We start from the raw sequence: 20,154 nt of genomic DNA, 5'->3' as shown, positions 1-20,154 counted from the left end.
GTTTTTCAGAGTCCATCGTCTCTCATGGTTCGTCTCCCCCTCGGACTTACTCCCCTTCATTCTTCCCCTCCTGCTATCTTCTTCTTTTTCTTTTTTCTTAACATATGTTGCATTATTTGTTTCAGAAATACAGATCTGTGATTCAACAGTCTTGCACAATTCACAGTGCTCACCATAGCACATTCCCTACCCACTGTCTATCACCGAGCCACCCCATCCCTCCCACCCCCCACCACTCCAGCAACACTCATTTTGTTTCCTGAGATTAAGAATTCCTCATATCAGTGAGGTCATATGATACATGTCTTTCTCTGATTGACTTATTTCACTCAGCATAATACCCTCCAGTTCCATCCATGTCGTTGCAAATGGCAAGATCTCATTCCTTTTGATGGCTGCATAATATTCCATTGTGTATATATACCACCTCTTCTTTATCCATTCATCTGTTGATGGACATCTTGGCACTTTCCACAGTTTGGCTATTGTGGACATTGCTGCTATAAACATTGGGGTGCACGTACCCCTTCGGATCCCTACATTTGTATCTTTGGGGTAAATACCCAGTTGTGCAATTGCTGGATTGTATGGTAGCTCTATTTTCAACTGTTTGAGGAACCTCCATACTGTTTTCCAGAGGGGTTGCACCAGCTTGCATTCCCACCAACAGTGTAGGACGGTTCCCCTTTCTCCGCATCCCCGCCAACATCTGTGGTTTCCTGACTTGTTAATTTTAGCCATTCTGACTGGTGTGAGGTGGTATCTCATTGAGGTTTTGATTTGGATTTCCCTGATGCCGAGCGATGTGGAGCACTTTTTCATGTGTCTGTTGGCCATTTCGATGTCTTCTTTGGAAAAATGTCTGTTCATGTCTTCTGCCCATTTCTTGATTGGATTATTTGTTCTTTGGGTGTTGAATTTGATAAGTTCTTTATACATTTTGGATACTAGCCCTTTATCTGATATGTCATTTGCATATATTTTCTCCCATTCTGTCGGTTGTCTTTTGGTTTTGTGGACTGTTTCTTTTGCTGTGCAAGAGCTTTTGCTTGATGAAATCCCAATAGTTCATTTTTGCCCTGGCTTCCCTTGCCTTTGGCGATGTTTCTAGGAAGAAGTTGCTGCGGCTGAGGTCGAAGAGGTTGCTACCTGTGTTCTCCTTTAGGATTTTGATGGACTCCTGTCTCATGTTTAGGTCTTTCAACCATTTGGAGTCTATTTTTGTGTGTGGTGTAAGGAAATGGTCCAGTTTCCTTCTTCTGCATGTGGCTGTCCAATTTTCCCAACACCATTTGTTGAAGAGACTGTCTTTTTGCCATTGGACATTCTTTCCTGTTTTGTCAAAGATGAGTTGACCATAGAGTTGAGGGTCGATTTCTGGGCTCTCGATTCTGTTCCATTGATCGATGTGTCTGTTTTTGTGCCAGTACCATACTGTCTTGATGATGACAGCTTTGTAATAGAGCTGGAAGTCCGGAATTGTGATGCCACCAGCTTTGCTTTTCTTTTTCAAGACTCCTCTGACTATTCGGGGTCTCTTCTGGTTCCATACAAATTTTAGGATTATTTGTTCCATTTCTTTGAAAAAAGTGGATGGTATTTTCATGGGGATTGCCTTGAATGTGTAGATTGCTCTAGGTAGCATTGACATCTTCACAATGTTGGTTCTTCCAATCCATGAGCATGGAACGTTTTTTCATTTCTTTGTGTCTTCTTCAATTTCTTTCATGAGTATTTTATAGTTTTCTGAGTACAGATCCTTTGCCTCTTTGGTTAAATTTATTCCTAGGTATCTTATGGTTTTGGGTGCAATTGTAAATGGGATCGACTCCTTGATTTGTCTCTCTTCTGTCTTGTTGTTGGTGTACAGGAATGCCACTGATTTCTGTGCATTGATTTTATATCCTGCTACTTGACTGAATTCCTGTATGAGTTCTAGCAGTTTTGGGGTGGAGTCCTTTGGGTTTTCCACATACAGTATCATATCATCTGCAAAGAGTGAGAGTTTGACTTCTTTGCTGATTTAGATGTCTTTGATTTCTTTTTGTTGTCCAATTGCTATGGCTAGGACTTCTAATATTATGTTGAATAGCAGTGGTGATAGTGGACATCCCTGCCACGTTCCTGACCTCAGGGGAAAAGCTCTCAGCTTTTCCCCATTGAGAATGATATTTGCTGTAGGTTTTTCATAGATGGCTTTTATGATATTGAGGTAGGTACCCTCTATCCCTATACTCTGAAGAGTTTTGATCAAGAAAGGATGCTGTACTTTGTCAAAAGCTTTTTCTGGATCTATTGAGAGAGGATCATATGATTCTTCTTCTTTCTTTTGTTAATGTATTGTATCACGTTGATTGATTTGTGGATGTTGAACCATCCTTGCAGCCCAGGGATAAATCCCACTTGGTCATGGTGAATAATCCTTTTAATGTACTGTTGGATCCTATTGGCTAGTATTTTGGTGAGAATTTTTGCATCCATGTTCATCAAGGATATTGGTCGGTAATTCTCCTTTTTGATGGGGTCTTTGTCTGGTTTTGGGATCAAGGTAATGCTGGCCTCATAAAATGAGTTTGGAAGTTTTCCTTCCATTTCTATTTTTTGGAACAGTTTCAGGAGAATAGGTATTAATTCTTCTTTAAATGTCTGATAGAATTCCCCTGGGAAGCCATCTGGCCCTGGGCTTTTGTTTCTTGGGAGATTTTTGATGACTGCTTCAATTTCCTTAGTGGCTATAGGTCTGTTCAGGTTTTCTATTTCTTCCTGGTTCAATTTTGGTACTTGATACATCTCTAGGAATGCACCCATTTCTTCCAGGTTATCTAATTTGCTGGCATAGAGTTGCTCATAATATGTTCTTGTAATTGTTTGTATTTCTTTGGTGTTGGTTGTGATCTCTCCTCTTTCATTCATGATTTTGTTGATTTGGGTCATTTCTCTTTTCTTTTTGATAAGTCTGGCCAGGGATTTATCAATCTTGTGAATTCTTTCAAAGAATCAGCTCCTAGTTTCGTTGATCTGTTCTACTGTTCTTTTGGTTTCTAGTTCATTGATTTCTGCTCTGATCTTTATGATTTCTCTTCTCCTGCTGGGTTTAGGCTCTCGTTGCTGTTCTTTCTCCAGCTCCTTTAGGTGTAGGGTTAGGTTGTGTATTTGAGGCCTTTCTTGTTTCTTGAGAAAGGCTTGGATTGCTATATACTTTCCTCTCAGGACTGCCTTTGCAGCATCCCAAAGATTTTGAACAGTTGTGTTTTCATTTTCATTGGTTTCCATGAATTTTTAAAATTCTTCTTTAATTTCCTGGTTGACCCATTCATTCTTTAGTAGGATGCTCTTTAGCCTCCATGTATTTGAGTTCTTTCCGACTTTCCTCTTGTGATTGAGTTCTAGTTTCAAAGCATTGTGGACTGAAAATACGCAGGGAATGATCCCAGTCTTTTGCTACCAGTTGAGACCTGATTTGTGACCTAGGATGTGATCAATTCTGGAGAATGTTCCATGGGCACTAGAGAAGAATGTGTATTCCGTTGCTTTGGGATGGAATGTTCTGAATATGTCTGTGAAGTCCATTTGGTCCAGTGTGTCATTTAAAGTCTTTATTTCCTTGTTGATCTTTTGCTTAGATGATCTGTCCATTTCAGTCGGGGGGTGTTAAAGTCCCCCACTATTATTGTATTGTTGTCAATGTGTTTCTTTGCTTTTGTTATTAATTGCCTTATATAATTGGCTGCTCCCATGTTAGGGGCATAGATATTTACAATTGTTAGATCTTCTTGTTGGATAGACCCTTTAAGTGTCCTATATGACCCTTAAGTGTCATATAGTGTCCTTCCTCATCTCTTATTACAGTCTTTGTTTTAAAATCTAATTTGTCTGATATAAGGATTGCCACCCCAGCTTTCTTTTGGTGTCCACATTAGCATGGTAAAGTGTTTTCCATCCCCTCACTTTCAATCTGGGGGTGTCTTTGGGTCTAAAATGAGTCTCTTGCAGACAGCATATTGATGGTCTTGTTTTTGAATCCAATCTGATAGCCTGTGTCTTTTGATTGGGGCATTGAGCCCATTTACATTCAGGGTAACTATTGAAAGTTATGAATTTAGTGCCATTGTATTGCCTGTAAGGTGACTGTAACTGTATATTGTCTGTGTTCCTTTCTGATCTCTGCTGCTTTTAGGCTCTCTTTTTGCTTGAGGACCCCTTTCAATATTTCTTGGAGGGCTGGTTTCGTGTTTGCAAATTCCTTTAGTTTTTGTTTGTCCTGGAAGCTTTTGATCTCTCCTTCTATTTTCAATGACAGCCTAGCTGGATATAGTATTCTTGGCTGCATATTTTTCTCGTTTAGTGCTCTGAAGATATCATGCCAGTCCTTTCTGGCCTGCCAGGTCTCTGTGGATAGGTCTGTTGCCAATGTAATGTTTCTACCGTTATAGGTTACACATCTCTTCTCCCGAGCTGCTTTCAGGATTTTCTCTTTGTCTCTGAGACTCGTAAGTTTTACTATTAGATGTCGGGGTGTTGACCTATTATTATTGATTTTGAGAGGCGTTCTCTGTGCCTCCTGGATTTTGATGCCTGTTTCCTTCCTCACATTAGGGAAGTTCTCTGCTATTATTTGCTCCAATATACCTTCTGCCCCTCTCTCTCTTTCTTCTTCTTCTGGGATCCCAATTATTCTAATGTTGTTTCGTCTTATCGTATCGCTTATCTCTCGAATTCTGCCCTCGTGATCCTGTAGTTGTTTCTCTCTCTTTTTCTCAGCCTCTTTATTTTCCATCATTTGGTCTTCTATATCGCTGAATCTCTCTTCTGCCTCATTTATCCGAGCAGTTAGTGCCCCCATTTTTTATTGCAGCTCATTAATAGCCTTTTTGATTTCGACTTGGTTAGATTTTAGTTCTTAACTTCCACGCTTTTTTCAAGCCCAGCTAGTATCTTAAAGTCATGATTCTGAACTCTAGGTCCGACATCGTACTAATGTCCATATTGAGTACGTCCCTGGCTGACGGTACTACCTCTTGTTCTTTTTGCTGAGGTGATTTTTTTCGTCTTGTCATTTTGTCCAGAGGAGAATAGATGAATGAGAGAATAAAATGCTAACAGGTTAACAACGTTCCCCAGGAAATCTACTCTATACAAATCAGAAAAGACCTGAAACCAGGGGAAAAGAAAGGGAGAGAAAGAAAAAAGAAAGAGGAAAAAAAAAAAACACAAAAAGAAAAGATAAAAACAAAAACAGAACAATACAAAAAAAAACAGGATATGATCAAATATGATCAGGCTACTGCATAGATCAGTGCCACCCACTAGATTTTGGGCGTATTTTGGTCTGTTAGAAAAAAGTGCCTCCTAAAATTTTAAAGGAAGAAAGACATATATGTACAAAATAAGGGTTGATACAATGAAGGGATGGAAGATGACTGTAAAGATAAAAATTATAAAAGATTTTATAAAAGGAATTGATAAGATAAGAAGTTGTTTGAAAAAAGAAAAAAGAAAGAAAGGGAGAGAATGTGGTCAGGCAGGAGACTAGAACAAAGCCATACACTAGTGATTTAGGGTATATTTTGATCTGTTAGAAGAAAATGTACCTTAAAATTTTAAAGAGAGAACAACTTATATATATATGCCAAAAATAAGGGTAACTACTATGAAGGGATAAAATACGACTCTAAAAATGAAAGATAAAAAAATGTTTTTTTAAAAAAGGGATTGATAAGATGTTGCTTGAAAAAGGAAAAGAGAATAATTAAAAAAAAAAGTTAAAAAAATTAACTTTGAAAAACTGATGATTCATAGTTAAAAAAAGCCATGAATTCTATGTGCAGTATTCCCCTAGCGCTGGAGATCTCCCATTCTCCTTGATCGGTAAACTTGGTCTTGGCTTGCTGGCTGTTCTACTGATCTTCTGGGGGAGGGGCCTGTTGCCGTGGTTCCCAAATGTCTTTGCCGGAGGCGGGATTGCCCCGCCCTTGTCAGTCCGGGCTAAGCAAGCTGCTCGGGTTTGCTCTCAGGAGCTTTTGTTCCCTGCAAACTCTCGGTACAGCTTTGGAGGACCAGGGTGAAAATGGTGGCCTCCCACTCTCGGGACCCGCTCCTCAGTGCGCCCCCAGAGAAAAGCAGTCACTCCCGTCTCCCTGGTCTCCGGCCGCACTCCGCGCTCACCCGGCCTGTGACCGAGCATTTCTGTCTCTGGCACCCGACCCCGTGTGGAGTCTCCAAACCCAGCAGATCCCTGCGGTGCGCTCCTGCGCCGCTCCTCCCGGGGGAGGAAGGGGAGTCTCCCTGGCTCTGCCGCTTGTTGGGTCCCTGCTGGAGGCACAGTGGCCCGACTGGGCCGCGGATCACAATTTATGGCAACCCCGAGCTGAGAGCCCGCGCCTCGGCTCCGTCTCTGCAGCCGGCTTCCCCGCTCCGATACCTGGGAGCTCTGCTGCACTCAGGCACCCCCCGGTCTTTCTGTGACCCCGAGGGTCCAGAGACCACACTGTCCTGCGAGGGTTCCACCCCCCGCTTAGCCACTGAAGCGACGTCCCTCAGCGGAACCGACTTCTAAAAGTTCCAATTTTGTGCTCCGCGGCTCTAGCACTTGCCAGAAGCGGCCGACGGAGGCCCCCTCCCCCGCGGTCTATCATCCCGAATATCGCCTCGGATTCACTTCTCCGCACGTCCTACCTTCCAGTAAGTGGTCGCTTCTCTGTTCAGAGAGTTGTTGCTACTCTCCTCTTCGATCTCCTGTTGAGTTCGTAGGTGTTCAGAATGGTTTGATCCCTATTCAGCTGAATTCCTGAGACCAGACAAGTCCAGGTCTCCTACTCCTCCGCCATCTTGCTCCGCCCCCCTTTAGCATGTGATTTTGTAGAATGCAGCAGGTTTTGGAAATGCACATCTAGTGTTATATCTGAAATGCCTGTATTTTAATAGGTAACAATTCCCATATACCAATTTAAAACAAACAAGAACCCTGTGACTCTTTCTCCATCCCTGTCTTTTCCCCATTCAGTCATCCTGTACCTATGCATGGGGTCAGGAGGACATGTGCTCAAGTGGAAAGAGCATGGTCTTCAGAATCAGACAGAACTGAGTCTGATCCTTATTCTGAAACCTACCAGCTATGTTAACTCTAATGATGCTATCTCCCTGAGCCTCAGCTTCCTTCTCTGTAATGGAGAGGGTAGAAAGTCCTTTCTGGAAATCAGCCAGAAGACAGCCAATCTCCGTGAGCAAACTCAAGAGCCAATAGCAAGTGTCCCCGAGGAGGTCCTTCCCACAGGACAGCACTTTCCAGTAGGGACTGGGCTTTGCCCCTGCAGATGCTCAGGGCCCTGAACCAGAACCTGCAGGGATGGGGCAAGGCTGGTGAATGCTTCACAGTCCCCCTCCAGATGACACGATGCCTGATGATACACACTGCTATAGAGAGGCTGTTCCCTTGTCCTGATTCCATGTTCAATAAGCAACTGAGGGCACGGAGCTCACGGGGTGAGAATGCCTGGGGTAGGTAGACAGTCTGGTCTGCTTAATAGCTACAAATCACAAAGTGACATTCTGTGTTTATTCAGCTTGCTCAAACTCACTGTGCCTCAGCTTCCTTGACTGTAAAATGGGAATAATAATAGCACCTAACTCTCAGCATCACTGTGAGGATTATGAGAGTTATATGGAAAGTGTTTGGAATGGTGGCTGGTCCAGAACAAGTGCTATCTGAGTGTTCACTATTAGTATTGTACATCAGGCTCTGTGAGGTTGGTTATTGTCACTCTGCCTTTGGAAGCCAGTGCTGCATAAAAGCAACTTAAGACCACGCCCCTGAAGAGTGGCTGATTTACCAAGTTCATACAACTTTGAAGGGACCTCTCCGGGCAGCCAGAGTCCTTCCTTAGGTGATAATATGCATGCCTCATCTTGCCATGTGCCTTAATATTTGAAACTGTCAGTAAGGATTGTATGAAAAACTGTTTCAAACGCCTAACAAGTGTCTAGCACACAGTCTGTCCTCAAACAATGGTGCCTTTGTCTCTCTTCTCAAGTGCCGTAAGTCTTTGAACTGTCAGCTGCAAACCATGCATTGGGAAGGGAATGCCCGGCAGCCTACGAACACTGGGATAGCTAACTTTGACTCTAAGAGAACCTGCAACTGTCTCGTTCCCACTGTTTCTGGGCTGAAATAAGTTCAGCAGGAGACTGTAGCCTTAGCAGCTGATAACGTGATTTGAGACTCACGTAAGAGAACCCCAGTTAGACTTTAGCTTCTCCCGAGTAATGGTGTCTTGGTGACCATTATATACCCTGCAGCCAGCACGATACTTGGCACATAGCAGGTGTTCACAAACGATTTGTCATTAAATTAAGGCAGTAGGCCCTGATTTAAGGTTATTGAATTAACGCAATGGGTCCTGATTTCTCTCATTTTTTTACACGAGCCTGGAGCTAAGACATGTGAACCTTAGAGCCTTTCCAGGACAGAGAGACGAGCCAGCCCCAACCGGGGGAGGTGGCCACCTCCCCTGCCACAGCTTTGTCAAGAACGTGCTTGTAGAGCCTTGCACGGCAAGGACTGGAAGGCATCTCAAGGTATGTAGAGGCCCAAGAGATGCCCTTGGGCAAGAAACGTTGGCACCAAACATTATTTATTCAGCAGACATGTATCCAGTGCCAACATGGGCCAGGCCGTGAACGAGATTCAGTTCCTGCCCTCACAAATCTTAGAGGCCAAGGCAGAAAACAGCCCATGGGGGGGGACAGTACCGTGTGATGGATGGGGGGACAGGAGGGGGCACAAGGTGCCATGGGAAGGAACATGGGTGAGAGGACTTTGAATGGGTGGCAGGAGTGACAATGTCACAGGTGAGAACCAACTGTGCATCACACAGGTTCGGGGAGGGAGAGCCACCTGTTCTGTTGACAGCTGGATTGCCTCCTCGTCTCGCAGGAGGGCCCCATTTTGGGTATAACCGGTATGAGCATCTCCACCCCCTTCCCTGAAGCCTGTGGACCGACTGCCAGACCCACTGTGGTCTGTCCGGCACTTCGCCTGGAATATTCCTCTGCTACCAGGGCGGGTTCTGTCTTGTCCCCAGCAACCACTAGAGACATGGCTTGACCCTACTGCGGCCACAGGCAATGCGACCCACAGATCTGACCTTCTGCTCCCGTCACCCTGCCTCGCCCCTCCTAGGACGCAGAGAGGTGTGCGGTAAGTAGACACAAACCCACGAGATGCGAGCTTTCCCTCAGTGTGAACAAACCCACATTAAAAAAAAAGTAAGAATTTCCACTAACAAATTTATCATTACTGATCACGTTTTGAATGAAGTGAAGAATGTAACAAAATATATATATGTGTGTGTGTGTGTGTATTTTTTTTTTAATCACAAATGGATGATAGATTTCTAGAACTGGTTTGCTGACCATCCAGAAAAGACAATAATGTAACTGCACTTCGGTGAGACTAGCCACCAGGCCATGAGCCCGAAGCTGGGACAGTGTTTGTGATCTGACAGTGGGCGACATTCCAGGCCAGTGGGGGAGCAGGGCCAGGGTTAGGTGTCAGGAAGCAGGGGAGGTCATGCCAGGTATTCTCGAGAAGGGTCATCATGAAGTGAGCATGTGGGACCAGCTGAAACAAGCTCCTGCTTGTGCACACGTGTGTGTTCACTTACATCAGCACACACTTCCTTCACTAAACTAGCCAAGGGGCTTGGGGGAGAGGAGTCGTGAGTCTACAAACATCTCAGAGAGACTCAACCTATCAAGATAGGTACCCAGATTCAGCTGGAGGGGGCACCTGCTGGGAGGGCTCCTAGGATGTGGCAGCGGTGGGGCGGCGGCGGGGGTGGGGAGTGAAGGCCGGGCTCTGGCCCAAGGAGCTCAGACATTAGCCTAGGGATACGCTAATGCTCAGACAACTGCCGTGTTGTGACGAGTGTGAGACAAGGTGACAAGATTGTTCCCATGTGTCGGGGAGATCAGGGTCCAGTTACAGGAATCACTGGGATTTTGAGGCAGCCCTCTTGGGACAGGTGGCGTTGGAAACAGCATCCCAGCCAAGGAGAGAAAGTGAGGGGCCCCTGAGGAAGTGTGCAGGGTTGCTGAAGGCAGCCCTTGCGGAGAGTTTCTGGACTATAAAAGAAAGTGGCAGGCGATGAGCTGGAAAGGGAGCTTGAGGCCAAAGTGGGTCCTGAAGCAGGAGTTTTCATTTAGGTTGGATAAATAACAGGGAGCCCTTCCAAGACTCATTTATTCAACAAATATGTACTGACTTCAACCCCTCCCCCAGAAGCTCCCCCAGGTGCTGTGCGAGCAGGGAGCACACATTTCGGATGGCTCACAACCAGGGGCACCCAGGCTCCGCCCTGGGCCTCGGGGAGCCCCGCGCCAGCTACACAGGAAGATGAGGCTGTGGCCGGCTCCAGGCTGGGGGCCGGGCTGTGAGCTAGGCATGGCAGTAGGAAGGGGCCACTTTGTGGGTGAGGGCACTTGGCAGGGTCAGTCACCAGTGAGGTCCCCTTAGCCAAGTCCTCTAGCAGATGACACAGGGAAGAAGCATCCCATCAATGACTGGAATGAAGGGCCAGAAAAATGGGGCAAGGAGAGGGGAGTCGGGCGGCAGAGGAATGAGCACCCATCTCCCCCCCACCTCAGCCTGCAGCATGCTCCGGTCACTGGTCAGCGTGGCGGGGGGACTCCCGCCCAGTGCTCTTCTGGTCTTCTTGCCCGTAGTCATCCTCCTCATCCTGCTCTGTCTGAAGCTCTTTCACCTGCTTTGGAGCCTTCTGGTAGGCCGCCCGATTCCTGAGAGCAGTGAGGACAGAGGGGAAGGGTTTGCCCTCACTCAGGCTGGGAGAGCTGGGCCCAGTGCTCCTTACAGGAAGATCAGCCATCGGACCTGCCGCCCCTCCCCGCCCAGATGCAAAGGGACCCCGGGCTGGGGGGCTGGCTCGGAGTGGACAGGCAGGTGGCACAGACTTGCTCTGCTCATGAGCTCAGAGCGTTATAGGAACGGGCCAGCTCCGCCAGACCAGGAGGAACCAGCCCCTGGAGGGAGCCCCACCCATGCTTGCCCCCGGACAGGCCACAGGAAGCCTGGGGAACTACGGGCCTTGCAGTCAGGCACCAGGACAGCAAGGCCACTTGGGGGCAGCTGTCCCCGGTGGTGGTGTGAGTGGCAAAGGCCATGAGGCGCTGTGACACGTCCTCACCCTCTGCTCAGACCCTTGCCAACAGGCTGCCCGCAAACACTCACGGCGCCGTGTCCTCAGCCCCGTCCTTCTGCCGGCGGCAGCAGCAACAGAAGAAGACAATGCCAAGGATGATGATGGCCGCAGTCAGGCCGCCGGCAATGCCCGCGTACAAGGCCACGTTCATGGAGGCTGCAAGAGACAGAGCAGGGCAGCGGCACCTCCCGAGTTCTGACCTGAGCCCAGGCATCTGGGGCTGGTAAGCCAGGGTGAGGGAAGCCTCTGGGCAGGCCCAGCCTCCCTCCCAGCCCAGGGAGGACTGTCGGCTTCTAGTAACACGCCACAAAGGGCATGGCCTTGCAGAAAGGTGACCAGGTAGGTCTAGAGACCACTCTTCAGGTTGGAGGCGGATGCGAAGATGCACAGGCCAGTAGATCTGCGCCCACTCCCTGGGCAACCCAGGCTCCTGCCAAGTCCTCAGCTGTCAGCCATGCCAACTCCTACTCTAGCTCATCCTTGAGCTGCTTGGAGGTGACCCACCCCCAAAAATAAGGTCCAGGCTCCATGGCAGCTGACTCTGGACACTTCCCTCAGGCCCACTGAGTGGCCCTAAGGGCAGGCAGGGCTGAGCAGGTCTCCAGAAGTCAGTCTGAGGCTCTACTTCCAAAGAACCAAGGGAACTGGACTGACCTCTAGGCCGGGAGCATCTGGTTGAGGTCACCCCAGCTACCCTGCCAAAGAGGCTCCCGAATTCACCTCCACAACGTCTCTCTCAGCTGCCTCTTTGGACCCCAAGCCAGTGATCTTTCAGCCTTGGTCCACTCCCCTCCCCCCCTCACCCCCCAACCCACTCTTACGAGGTCTGACAGCCACAGTGATGTTACAGGACTCGGTCCCCACCTCATTGCTGGAGGTGCAGATGTAATAACCCGATATATCTGTGGAGATGTTCTTCAGAGACAAGGTCTGGCCTGTGGCTGGGAAGGAAGAACAGTGAGGGTGAGGGGCCCAGGCACCACAGGTCAGTGGAAACACCTAGGCGTCTGGAAGCCTGAATTCCTAGGCAGACACGAGCACTGCGGCTGAACTTGTCCGAGCCTCCTCTGAAACAGGGAGAGAGACAGAGTATCCACCTCTAGGCCTCCCAAGACAGCTGCAGGCAGCATGCCCAGTTCTGAAGTACTCGGAATTCAGCCAGGCCCCCTGGTTCTGCCCCTGATTAATTCTGTGACGTTGGCCCGGGAACTTAGCTTCACTGAACCTTAGCTTCTCTATTTATAAATAACAAGAGTCCGTGGGAGGCACGCTAATAGCATAAAGTGAGGTACTGATCAAGGCAAGCCCACATCAGAGCACCTGATGTGTAGTAAGTGCTCGGGAAACATAAAATACATATGTATTACATGAAAATGCTTTCTAATTAGAAGATATGGTTATAACCACTTTTATGATCTTCTGAAACTGAGTCCTTGAGCTTGGACTCATGGAAGAAGTCCTTGAGAAATCAAGAATGGTCCAATAGTCCTCATGAGAAACCTTCCTGCTAAATCTGTGATCCTATGAATCTCTTCACCTTGAAAGGGAGAGCTTTATGCTTAGACATCTTTATATGCCCTGTCCTCAAAGATGCTTTGTCATAACTGCTATCTTGAGTGGAGAGTTAGAGACCTTTTCCTCTAATCTGCGGCAGAGTTAGCCTCGTAAGATCCTGCTGCCACCAGGTGGTTGCATTTCATCCAGAGGAGATGTCTGACCTGGCAAGTGGCACCCAGTCACTGTACAGCTCCTAATCTCCAACAAGTCCAGGCTTTCTCTGACTGACTTATTTAGCTTAGTATTATACCTTCCAGCTCCATGTTGTTGCAAATGGCAAGATTTCATTCTTTTTTTATGGCTGAATAATATTATATTGCATACACATAACACTTCTTCATCCATTCATCAGTGGATAGACACTTGGGCGGCTTCCATAACTTGACTATTGTAAATAATGCTGCTATAAACATAGGGGTGCATGTATCCCTTTGAATTTGTGTTTTTGTATTCTTTGAGTAAATACCCAGTAGTAGGATTACTGGATCATAGTGTAGTTCTATTTTTCACTTTTTGAGGAAACTCCATACTGTTGTCCATATATGTGGAATTTAAGAAATAAAACAAATGAGCAAAGGGAAAAAAAGAGAGACAAATCAAGAAAAAGATGCTTAACTCTAGAGAACAAACTGATGGTTACCGTGGGGGAGGGTTAAACAGGTGATGGGGATTAGGGAGTACACTTGTGATGAGCACCAGGTGATGTGTGAAAGTGTTGAATCCCTGTATTGTACACCTGAAATTAATATTATACTGTGTGTTAACTAACTGCAATTAAAATAAAAACGTGAAAAAAAAAAAACAAGTCCAAGCTTCGTAATGCCATCACAGTGTTACAGATCTGGTCCTGCACTCACCTCAGCTTTATCTCTTGCCAGTTCCCCTGCTGTGCGGCGCCCCCCTTGTTCCACCTCCAATCTCTTGCCAGATTGTATCTGGTGCGGATTTCCCTTATCTGGATGTGCTACTCTGTATACTTCCTCAAATGTGATCTCTTGTGATTTTGTCAGCCATCTTGTATGGGAAGTGGGACAAATATTCAATCTCCAATGTCACAGAGGTAACTGGAGTCTTCGAGAAGTTAAGGTACTCGCCGAATGCCACAAAATTAAGAAATGATAAAGCGTAACAAAAATCCCGTTTTAGGTCTAGAACTCTCTGGAGCAGTTGACAATTTTCTTTAAAAAATATGTATTACACAAACAATGCAGGTTCATTATAAGAATTTGTACATGATATGAAGCTATTATTTAAATCAATCCAGTCCAGAAAACCTTTAGAGGCTTGATCACCATAACCCTAAAGAAGGTGAAGACAGTCTCTGTCCTGGCCTGAGGGTTGGCAGACAAGAAACCAGGATGATCACAGGATGATTAGAGTTAGAAATGGAAATGCTATTTGAGTTTATAGCAAGGGAGTTTAATCTCATCTGAAGGGTCAGGGAAAGCCGCTATAAAGAACAGAGAATAAAATAAAATCATCCATAATTTCACCAGCTAGAAATAACAGCTGATGATTTGGGTTATTTTCTTCCAATCTTTTTCTATGTACTTTCTTCAGATTCTTCCCTTGAAACCCCCAGCTGTATCTTCTGGATGCTCATTCTCTATATGCTTCTACCCTAGAATTTCATGCCTCCGAATGTTTTCTGGAATATTGCTTACATGTGACATTAACATACAGTACTAAAAAAGCAGTCCATGACCAAAGCAAATTTCAACATCATTGAGAGAGGGTTAAATACATTTTTTAACAACAGAACTCTTAGAGCTTCTAATTTGCTAATGAGCACTGGGTGTCCCTAAATGGAGGTTATAGTAATAATGGTCTTCTTTCCTTTTAAAATTTTTAAAAATTAAAGTGAGTTAACATACAGTGTATTATTAGTCTCAGGGGTAGAATTTAGTGATTCATCAGTTGCATATAACACCCTCTGCTCATTACCTCCTGTGGCCTCCCCAGTGCCCATCACCCAGTTACCCCATTCCCCCCCCCCACCTCTCCTCGGTTTGTTTCCTAGAGTTCAGCATCTCTTATGATTTGCCTTCCTCTCTGTTTTTCTCTTATTTTCCCTTCCCTTCGCCTATGTTCATCTGTTTTGCTTCTTAAATTCCACATATGAGTGAAATCATATGATAATTGTCTCTCTCTTGACTTATTTTGCTTAACATAATACCCTCCATTTCCATCCACATCATTGCAAGATTTCTTTTTTTTTTGATGGCTGAGTAATATTCCCTTGTATGTATACACACCACCTCTTCTTTATCCATTCATCTGTCAGTGGACATCTGAGCTCTTTCCACAGTTTGGCTATTGCAGACTTGTTGCTATAAGCATTGGGGTGCAGGTGCCTAATGGAATCACTGTGTCTGTATCCTCAGATCATGGTGTCACATCTGGGATTCTGCCCCACTTTGCCACCTGAGCACCTTTAAACCAGGCACGTCCCCCACCGCAGTGGACTTCTAAAAGTTCCGATTTTGCACTCCGCAGCTTATAATGCTTGCAGTAGCCTCCTTAAGCAGGCTCCCTCCCTGCTGCCATATACTCAGCTATATCACACTGGATTCAGGTCTCTGCACCTCCTAACTTCCAAGTGGCGGTCTCTTTTCTACTTGTAGACTTGCAGTATTTGTTTTCTCAGAAACTCCAATTGATTTCTTAGGTATTCAGAATGATTTCATAACTATCTAGTTGTATTTGAGGGATGAGACAAACTTAGGGTCCCCCTACTCCTCTGACATCTTAACTCCTCCTCCCTAATGGTCTTATTTTCTAAACTAATTGGATTTTTTTTTTTATTTTTAAGAGGCATCTTGGGGCACCTGGGTGACTCAGTCGGTTGAGCGTCCAACTCTTGATTTCGGCTCAGGTCATGTTCTCAAGGTTGTGAGACTGAGCCGTGTATCAGGCTCCACATTCAGCACGGAGTCTGCTTGGGATTCTCTCTCTCCCTCTCCTTCTGACCCTCCCCTGCTCTCTCTCTCTCTCTCTCTCTCAAATAAATAAATAAAATCTTAAAAAAAAAAAAGTAGAGATTCAGCCTATGTGTAAGGTGTACACAGCACATTGCAGACCGATCACGACAGAAGCTTCAGACTGCCTCCAGGACCTTTCCGGTTATCAGAGCCCAGCTTTGGACTCCGGGCCTTGTTCCCCAAAGGAAACGGTGGACGTTAGAAGCTGGTCTGGAATTAACCAGTGCATATGCAGTGCCACAAGATCTGCTCTGACTCTGAGCTGGGGCTCCCAAGCCCCTTTTCCTCTTGGAAAGAACCTAATACAGTTTCTGAAATCCGGCTAACGCTGATTTCGCTGCAGTGGCGACACCTTGTGGTCAAGAAGAGGAACGCACAGGACCGTCAGCCTCCCATTTCCCTGGGCTCCAGCTGGGGAGATTTCCGCAGAGAGAAACCCCCGTCTCCCAGAGGCACTGATGTCAAATTGGCAAGATTTAACTTTCCTGTCCCCGGCCGCTCTCCACCCCCACAACCCTGACCCTATGGCTGCCACCTTTTACTCAGGATGTTCAAGATCCTCCTTAGCTGCAGGGCACATACCCTTTGACCCTTCAAGAACCTCCTCCTCTAAAGTGCTCTAGCCCCCAGAATTACCCCTCCCTCCTTCCTTGATATCCAAATTCCTCCTCTTTTAGTGCCTGAAGTTCAGCTGCCTTACAAAGGATATTCAGAACTATCACACATGGGATCTCCTCTTTCCTCTTCCCAGCCTTCTGGGTTTTCATCCCAGGGTTTTCAGATGAGGATTCTAAGGGTCAGAGAGGCTGTGAGTGACTTACAGCTATAAGGTAGAAACATCAGGACTGAAATTCTTATTTACTAATTCCAGAGTCCCTGTTCTTTTCGCTGCTGGCTTGTTTCCATTGATTACTAAATGAAAGGAAGCAATCTCTACTGCCTTCAGATAGAGAAGGGTGGAGGAACCCTACTCTCAAATTGTCCACTGTGGACTGAAATGTTTTAAAAAAATCAGAACTGCGTTTGTTCTGACTCTGGTGCTCCGTGAGGCAGGTGGAGTCCGAAGGCTCTGAGAACGAACCCCACCCCATTCCATCCAACACCAGATGCAAGCTTGCCTTGCTTTTACCATTAACCACACTCTTGGCTGGCACTCCCAGATCTGGACTCTGTCTCTGAGCAAACCTAACTTGAAGCAGGATGAAGCTTTTACAAAGTAAGCACGTGAGTCTCCCTTTGACCTTCTTTCATGTCCTCAGGTTTCTCCCCTTTCGAATCACTGAAAGACGAAGGTTTGGCTTCCAATAATTGGAAGTCTTTCCTGATGGAGGCTGGAGAGCATGAGCAGGGCAGTCATCTGTGATGCCCCTCAGAAGGTGCCTGGGGTTGCAGGGCAAAGGCCAGCCTCTCTGGCCCCATGCACAGGTTCTTCGTCGTCCCCCATCGCTGCTTTTCATAAAGCGGTACCCGCTCCTCCCTGCAACGCATGCTCCCTACCCTCGGCTGCACAGAATACTCGCGATTTCCGGGATATTTGCCATGCCTACCCTGCTCATCCTTAAGGATCTAGCTCACGTACCACATAGTTAATAACACCTAGCGTTAAGGAGTTCCATCTACCTACCAGGCATGGTCTCCATGCTTTACATGTTCTTTTATTTAATCTTCACAGGAACTCTGTGAAGTAAGTACTAGTGTTATGCCCATTTTACAGATGTAGAAACTAAGGCACAGAGAGGCTATTGCCATGGTCACGCAGCTAACAAGTGGCAAGGCCAGGGTTCAAGCCCACACTAGGCTCTTAGCCACCTGCTATCTTGCTCCCTCAGGGGCCCCCTCCTTGGAGAAGCCTTTCATGCCCTTATGCACCCCCTGGTTTACAACAGCCCGGTTATAAAACTAGCATGGCGCTCACCATGTAATCTTCGGCCTTGGCTCTCCCTATCCAGCCTTTGCTGGAAGGGCCGACCAGCCATTGTCCGCGGCAGACCTTGATGACCATTGCTGGAGTCACCGGGTCGTGCACAGGCAGGGCCGTCAAACCCAGAGGAGAGCTGCCAGGTGGTTTCCAGAAATTCCAGACACACTCGATAGCAATTCGCCAGCCAGAAATTTGTCAACAAAACTGGAAACTTGTTGAAATCCACAATATCCTTTCTAATTTACATTGGAGTGAGTGGGGTTTATTTATTACTTTTAAGAAGTTCTCGTTTGGCCCACAGGTGAGTGAAGGACAGACCGACAAAGATCATCCTTGTTTGACCAGAGCCCAGCCTGTCCATTCACCAGTGCGTCTCCACCCTCTGCTTCCCTCGTGGCTGCCCACTTCCTCCTCACCCACACCGAGCAGAGAGGCCGCCTGGAAGTTAGGCCAGCCAGCAGCTTTCAGACCTTGTCTGTTCTGATCTCCAGGAGCGCTGGCTGTGCCAGGGGCTACTGGGGCCCAAAGATGCCACTGAGGTATCCCCCCCCACCAGTGGGCACCAACGTAATGACAATAAGATATTTATATAGGGTTATTTTGTTTTGTTTTTCAGTTTGTTTCCTGACCAAAGGTCAAAGAGCAAGCTGCCCAGTACAAAGCAGGTTTCCAGGCCACCGCCACTGAACCTAACGTCTCCTTCCCTGAGACTGAGGGACCCTTACGGCACACCTGGTCGTGCAGGGGCTGTGGCCACAAACAGAGGGCAGGTTTGGGAAGGAGGGCTTCCGTGGAGCCTGAGCTGGACGAGCCTGGATGGGGCATGCCGATGGGAATTCTCGCCCTTGAGTGGAACCACAGAGCTAGGCTTGAGGCCTTGAATGTATACTTTAGGACATGATCACAGTCAAAATGAAAACCCCACTTGGGCTTTTGCACGGAGTGGCTATCCAGACGTGCTTATTCAAGGAACTGAGTTGTGCGGAACAAAGATAACAGATGAAGATTTATTATGCGCTTCCACGGAGTGCTTTATGTGACTCACTTTTATTTTCCACAACAACCTGTGAGATGGGGATTATCATGAGAAGACTCAGAGATGCTGCAGCAGGGAGGTGGGCAGGGGAGGAAAAGGGCAGCCCTTCAGGGAGACCTGACTGGTCAGGCCAGGATCTCCCCTGGCGGCCCTAGCATTTTGGGGTGGGGGCTTGCATTTGGGGGTGGGGGCCTGTCCTCCCCACTGACCCTGTTACCTGCTGGTGTTGGCCGCTCCTGGTTCAGGGCATCATAGCTCTTCCAACTGTACTGAGGGGCCGGAGAGCCCTCCTTCGATTGGCAGGTCAGCTGGATGTCATTCCCAATCACAGTCTCTCCCTGGACGCCGCAGTCTGGTTTGGAGGGCGGCACTACACAGGGGAAGGACCAGAGTGAAGGCACGCATCAGGTGGGGCGTGGTGACAGCCACCTCCCACCTCAGACACACACTCATACTGCTCTGTTTGTTCTCAGGCAGAGAAATTCATAGCCAACTGGTGAGAAATAGTCCTGCAAGGTCAATCCACCGCAAAATATCTCCTCAGTGGCCCTGTCACCATCACAGAGAGGCAGCGCGCACCTACATCAGGAAGCATCCTGAATGCAAGATTAGAGTCCCCACCATTAGAAATGGTGGGGATACTGAGGCCCAGAGAGGAGACTGGGTGGGACTGGAACCCAGGTCTTCTGACTCCACATCCAGTGATCTCTCCACCAGCCCAGGAGAGCTCCTTCTGATGTTGGCTCATCTGTGCCATTTTAGGGAAACCTTGCAGTCCCCCAGTGTTCCCATCTGTAAGATGAGGGGACAACGGAATTTCTGTAAAGGGTCGAAGGTAATATTTTAGATGTTGTGGGCCACGTTATAGTCTCTGTCACTGTTTCTATGGTTTCAATAACCCTTTATAAATGTAAAAACCATTCTTGGCTTGCAGGCCATGTACAGAGGCCCAGGCTGGATTTGGCCATGTCTGCCTGCCCCTGGGTTAGGGAAGGGCCCCTCTCTCTGAAGCCCTTCAACTCAGACTTCTTAGGAAGGTTCCCTTTGTGTTAAGCACTGCCCTTGTCCTGGGTTTTGCTGAGAAAATGCAACTACTTGGCGTGGCTGGGTGATTGGAGAGACCCCAGGTGGTAGCAGAGTTGCATGCTGGGTGAGAACGAGGTCCGAAGGGGTGGGGGTGGGGGCAGAAAGGAAGAGACAAGGAAAGGGAAGCCTACAGAAAGGAGGTTACAGAAACCAACCGGCCCCTCCCCTCACAATCCTGACGTGATCTCCCACAGTTCCCGAAGATCTTAAGCTGGTGCCATTTGCTTGGCGTTGCCGTAGGATGGCTCATCCTACAAACCTTGTTGGGCACTTCCTGTATGTCTGAGACCGCTAGGCACTGGGATGACAGAGTGAGTGAGTTCCTGTGTTCAAGGAGTCCAAAAGACAAGTAACTGG

The 20,154-nt window shown here is 47.2% G+C and overlaps 1 protein-coding gene across 1 annotated transcript in view; it reads right to left on the bottom strand.

Moving 5' to 3' along the window:
* Positions 1-10,218: 10,218 nt before the first annotated feature.
* The window catches only part of GPA33 (glycoprotein A33), a 45,128-nt gene continuing 35,192 nt past the window's right edge, over positions 10,219-20,154 (bottom strand). Inside the window, exons 4-7 of the mRNA XM_027612581.2 lie at positions 18,929-19,081; positions 12,038-12,157; positions 11,246-11,372; positions 10,219-10,794 (exon numbers count right to left, since the gene is read on the bottom strand). Coding sequence (XP_027468382.2) covers positions 10,662-10,794; positions 11,246-11,372; positions 12,038-12,157; positions 18,929-19,081 — 533 coding nt within the window. The 3' untranslated portion in view covers positions 10,219-10,661. The remainder of the gene's footprint in view (positions 10,795-11,245; positions 11,373-12,037; positions 12,158-18,928; positions 19,082-20,154) is intronic.

The sequence above is a fragment of the Zalophus californianus genome, chromosome 10 (assembly GCF_009762305.2).
Source record: "Zalophus californianus isolate mZalCal1 chromosome 10, mZalCal1.pri.v2, whole genome shotgun sequence".
Taxonomy (NCBI): domain Eukaryota; kingdom Metazoa; phylum Chordata; class Mammalia; order Carnivora; family Otariidae; genus Zalophus; species Zalophus californianus.
The sequence above is the reverse complement of the archived record's forward strand: the minus strand, read 5'-3'. Positions and strand labels throughout refer to the sequence as shown.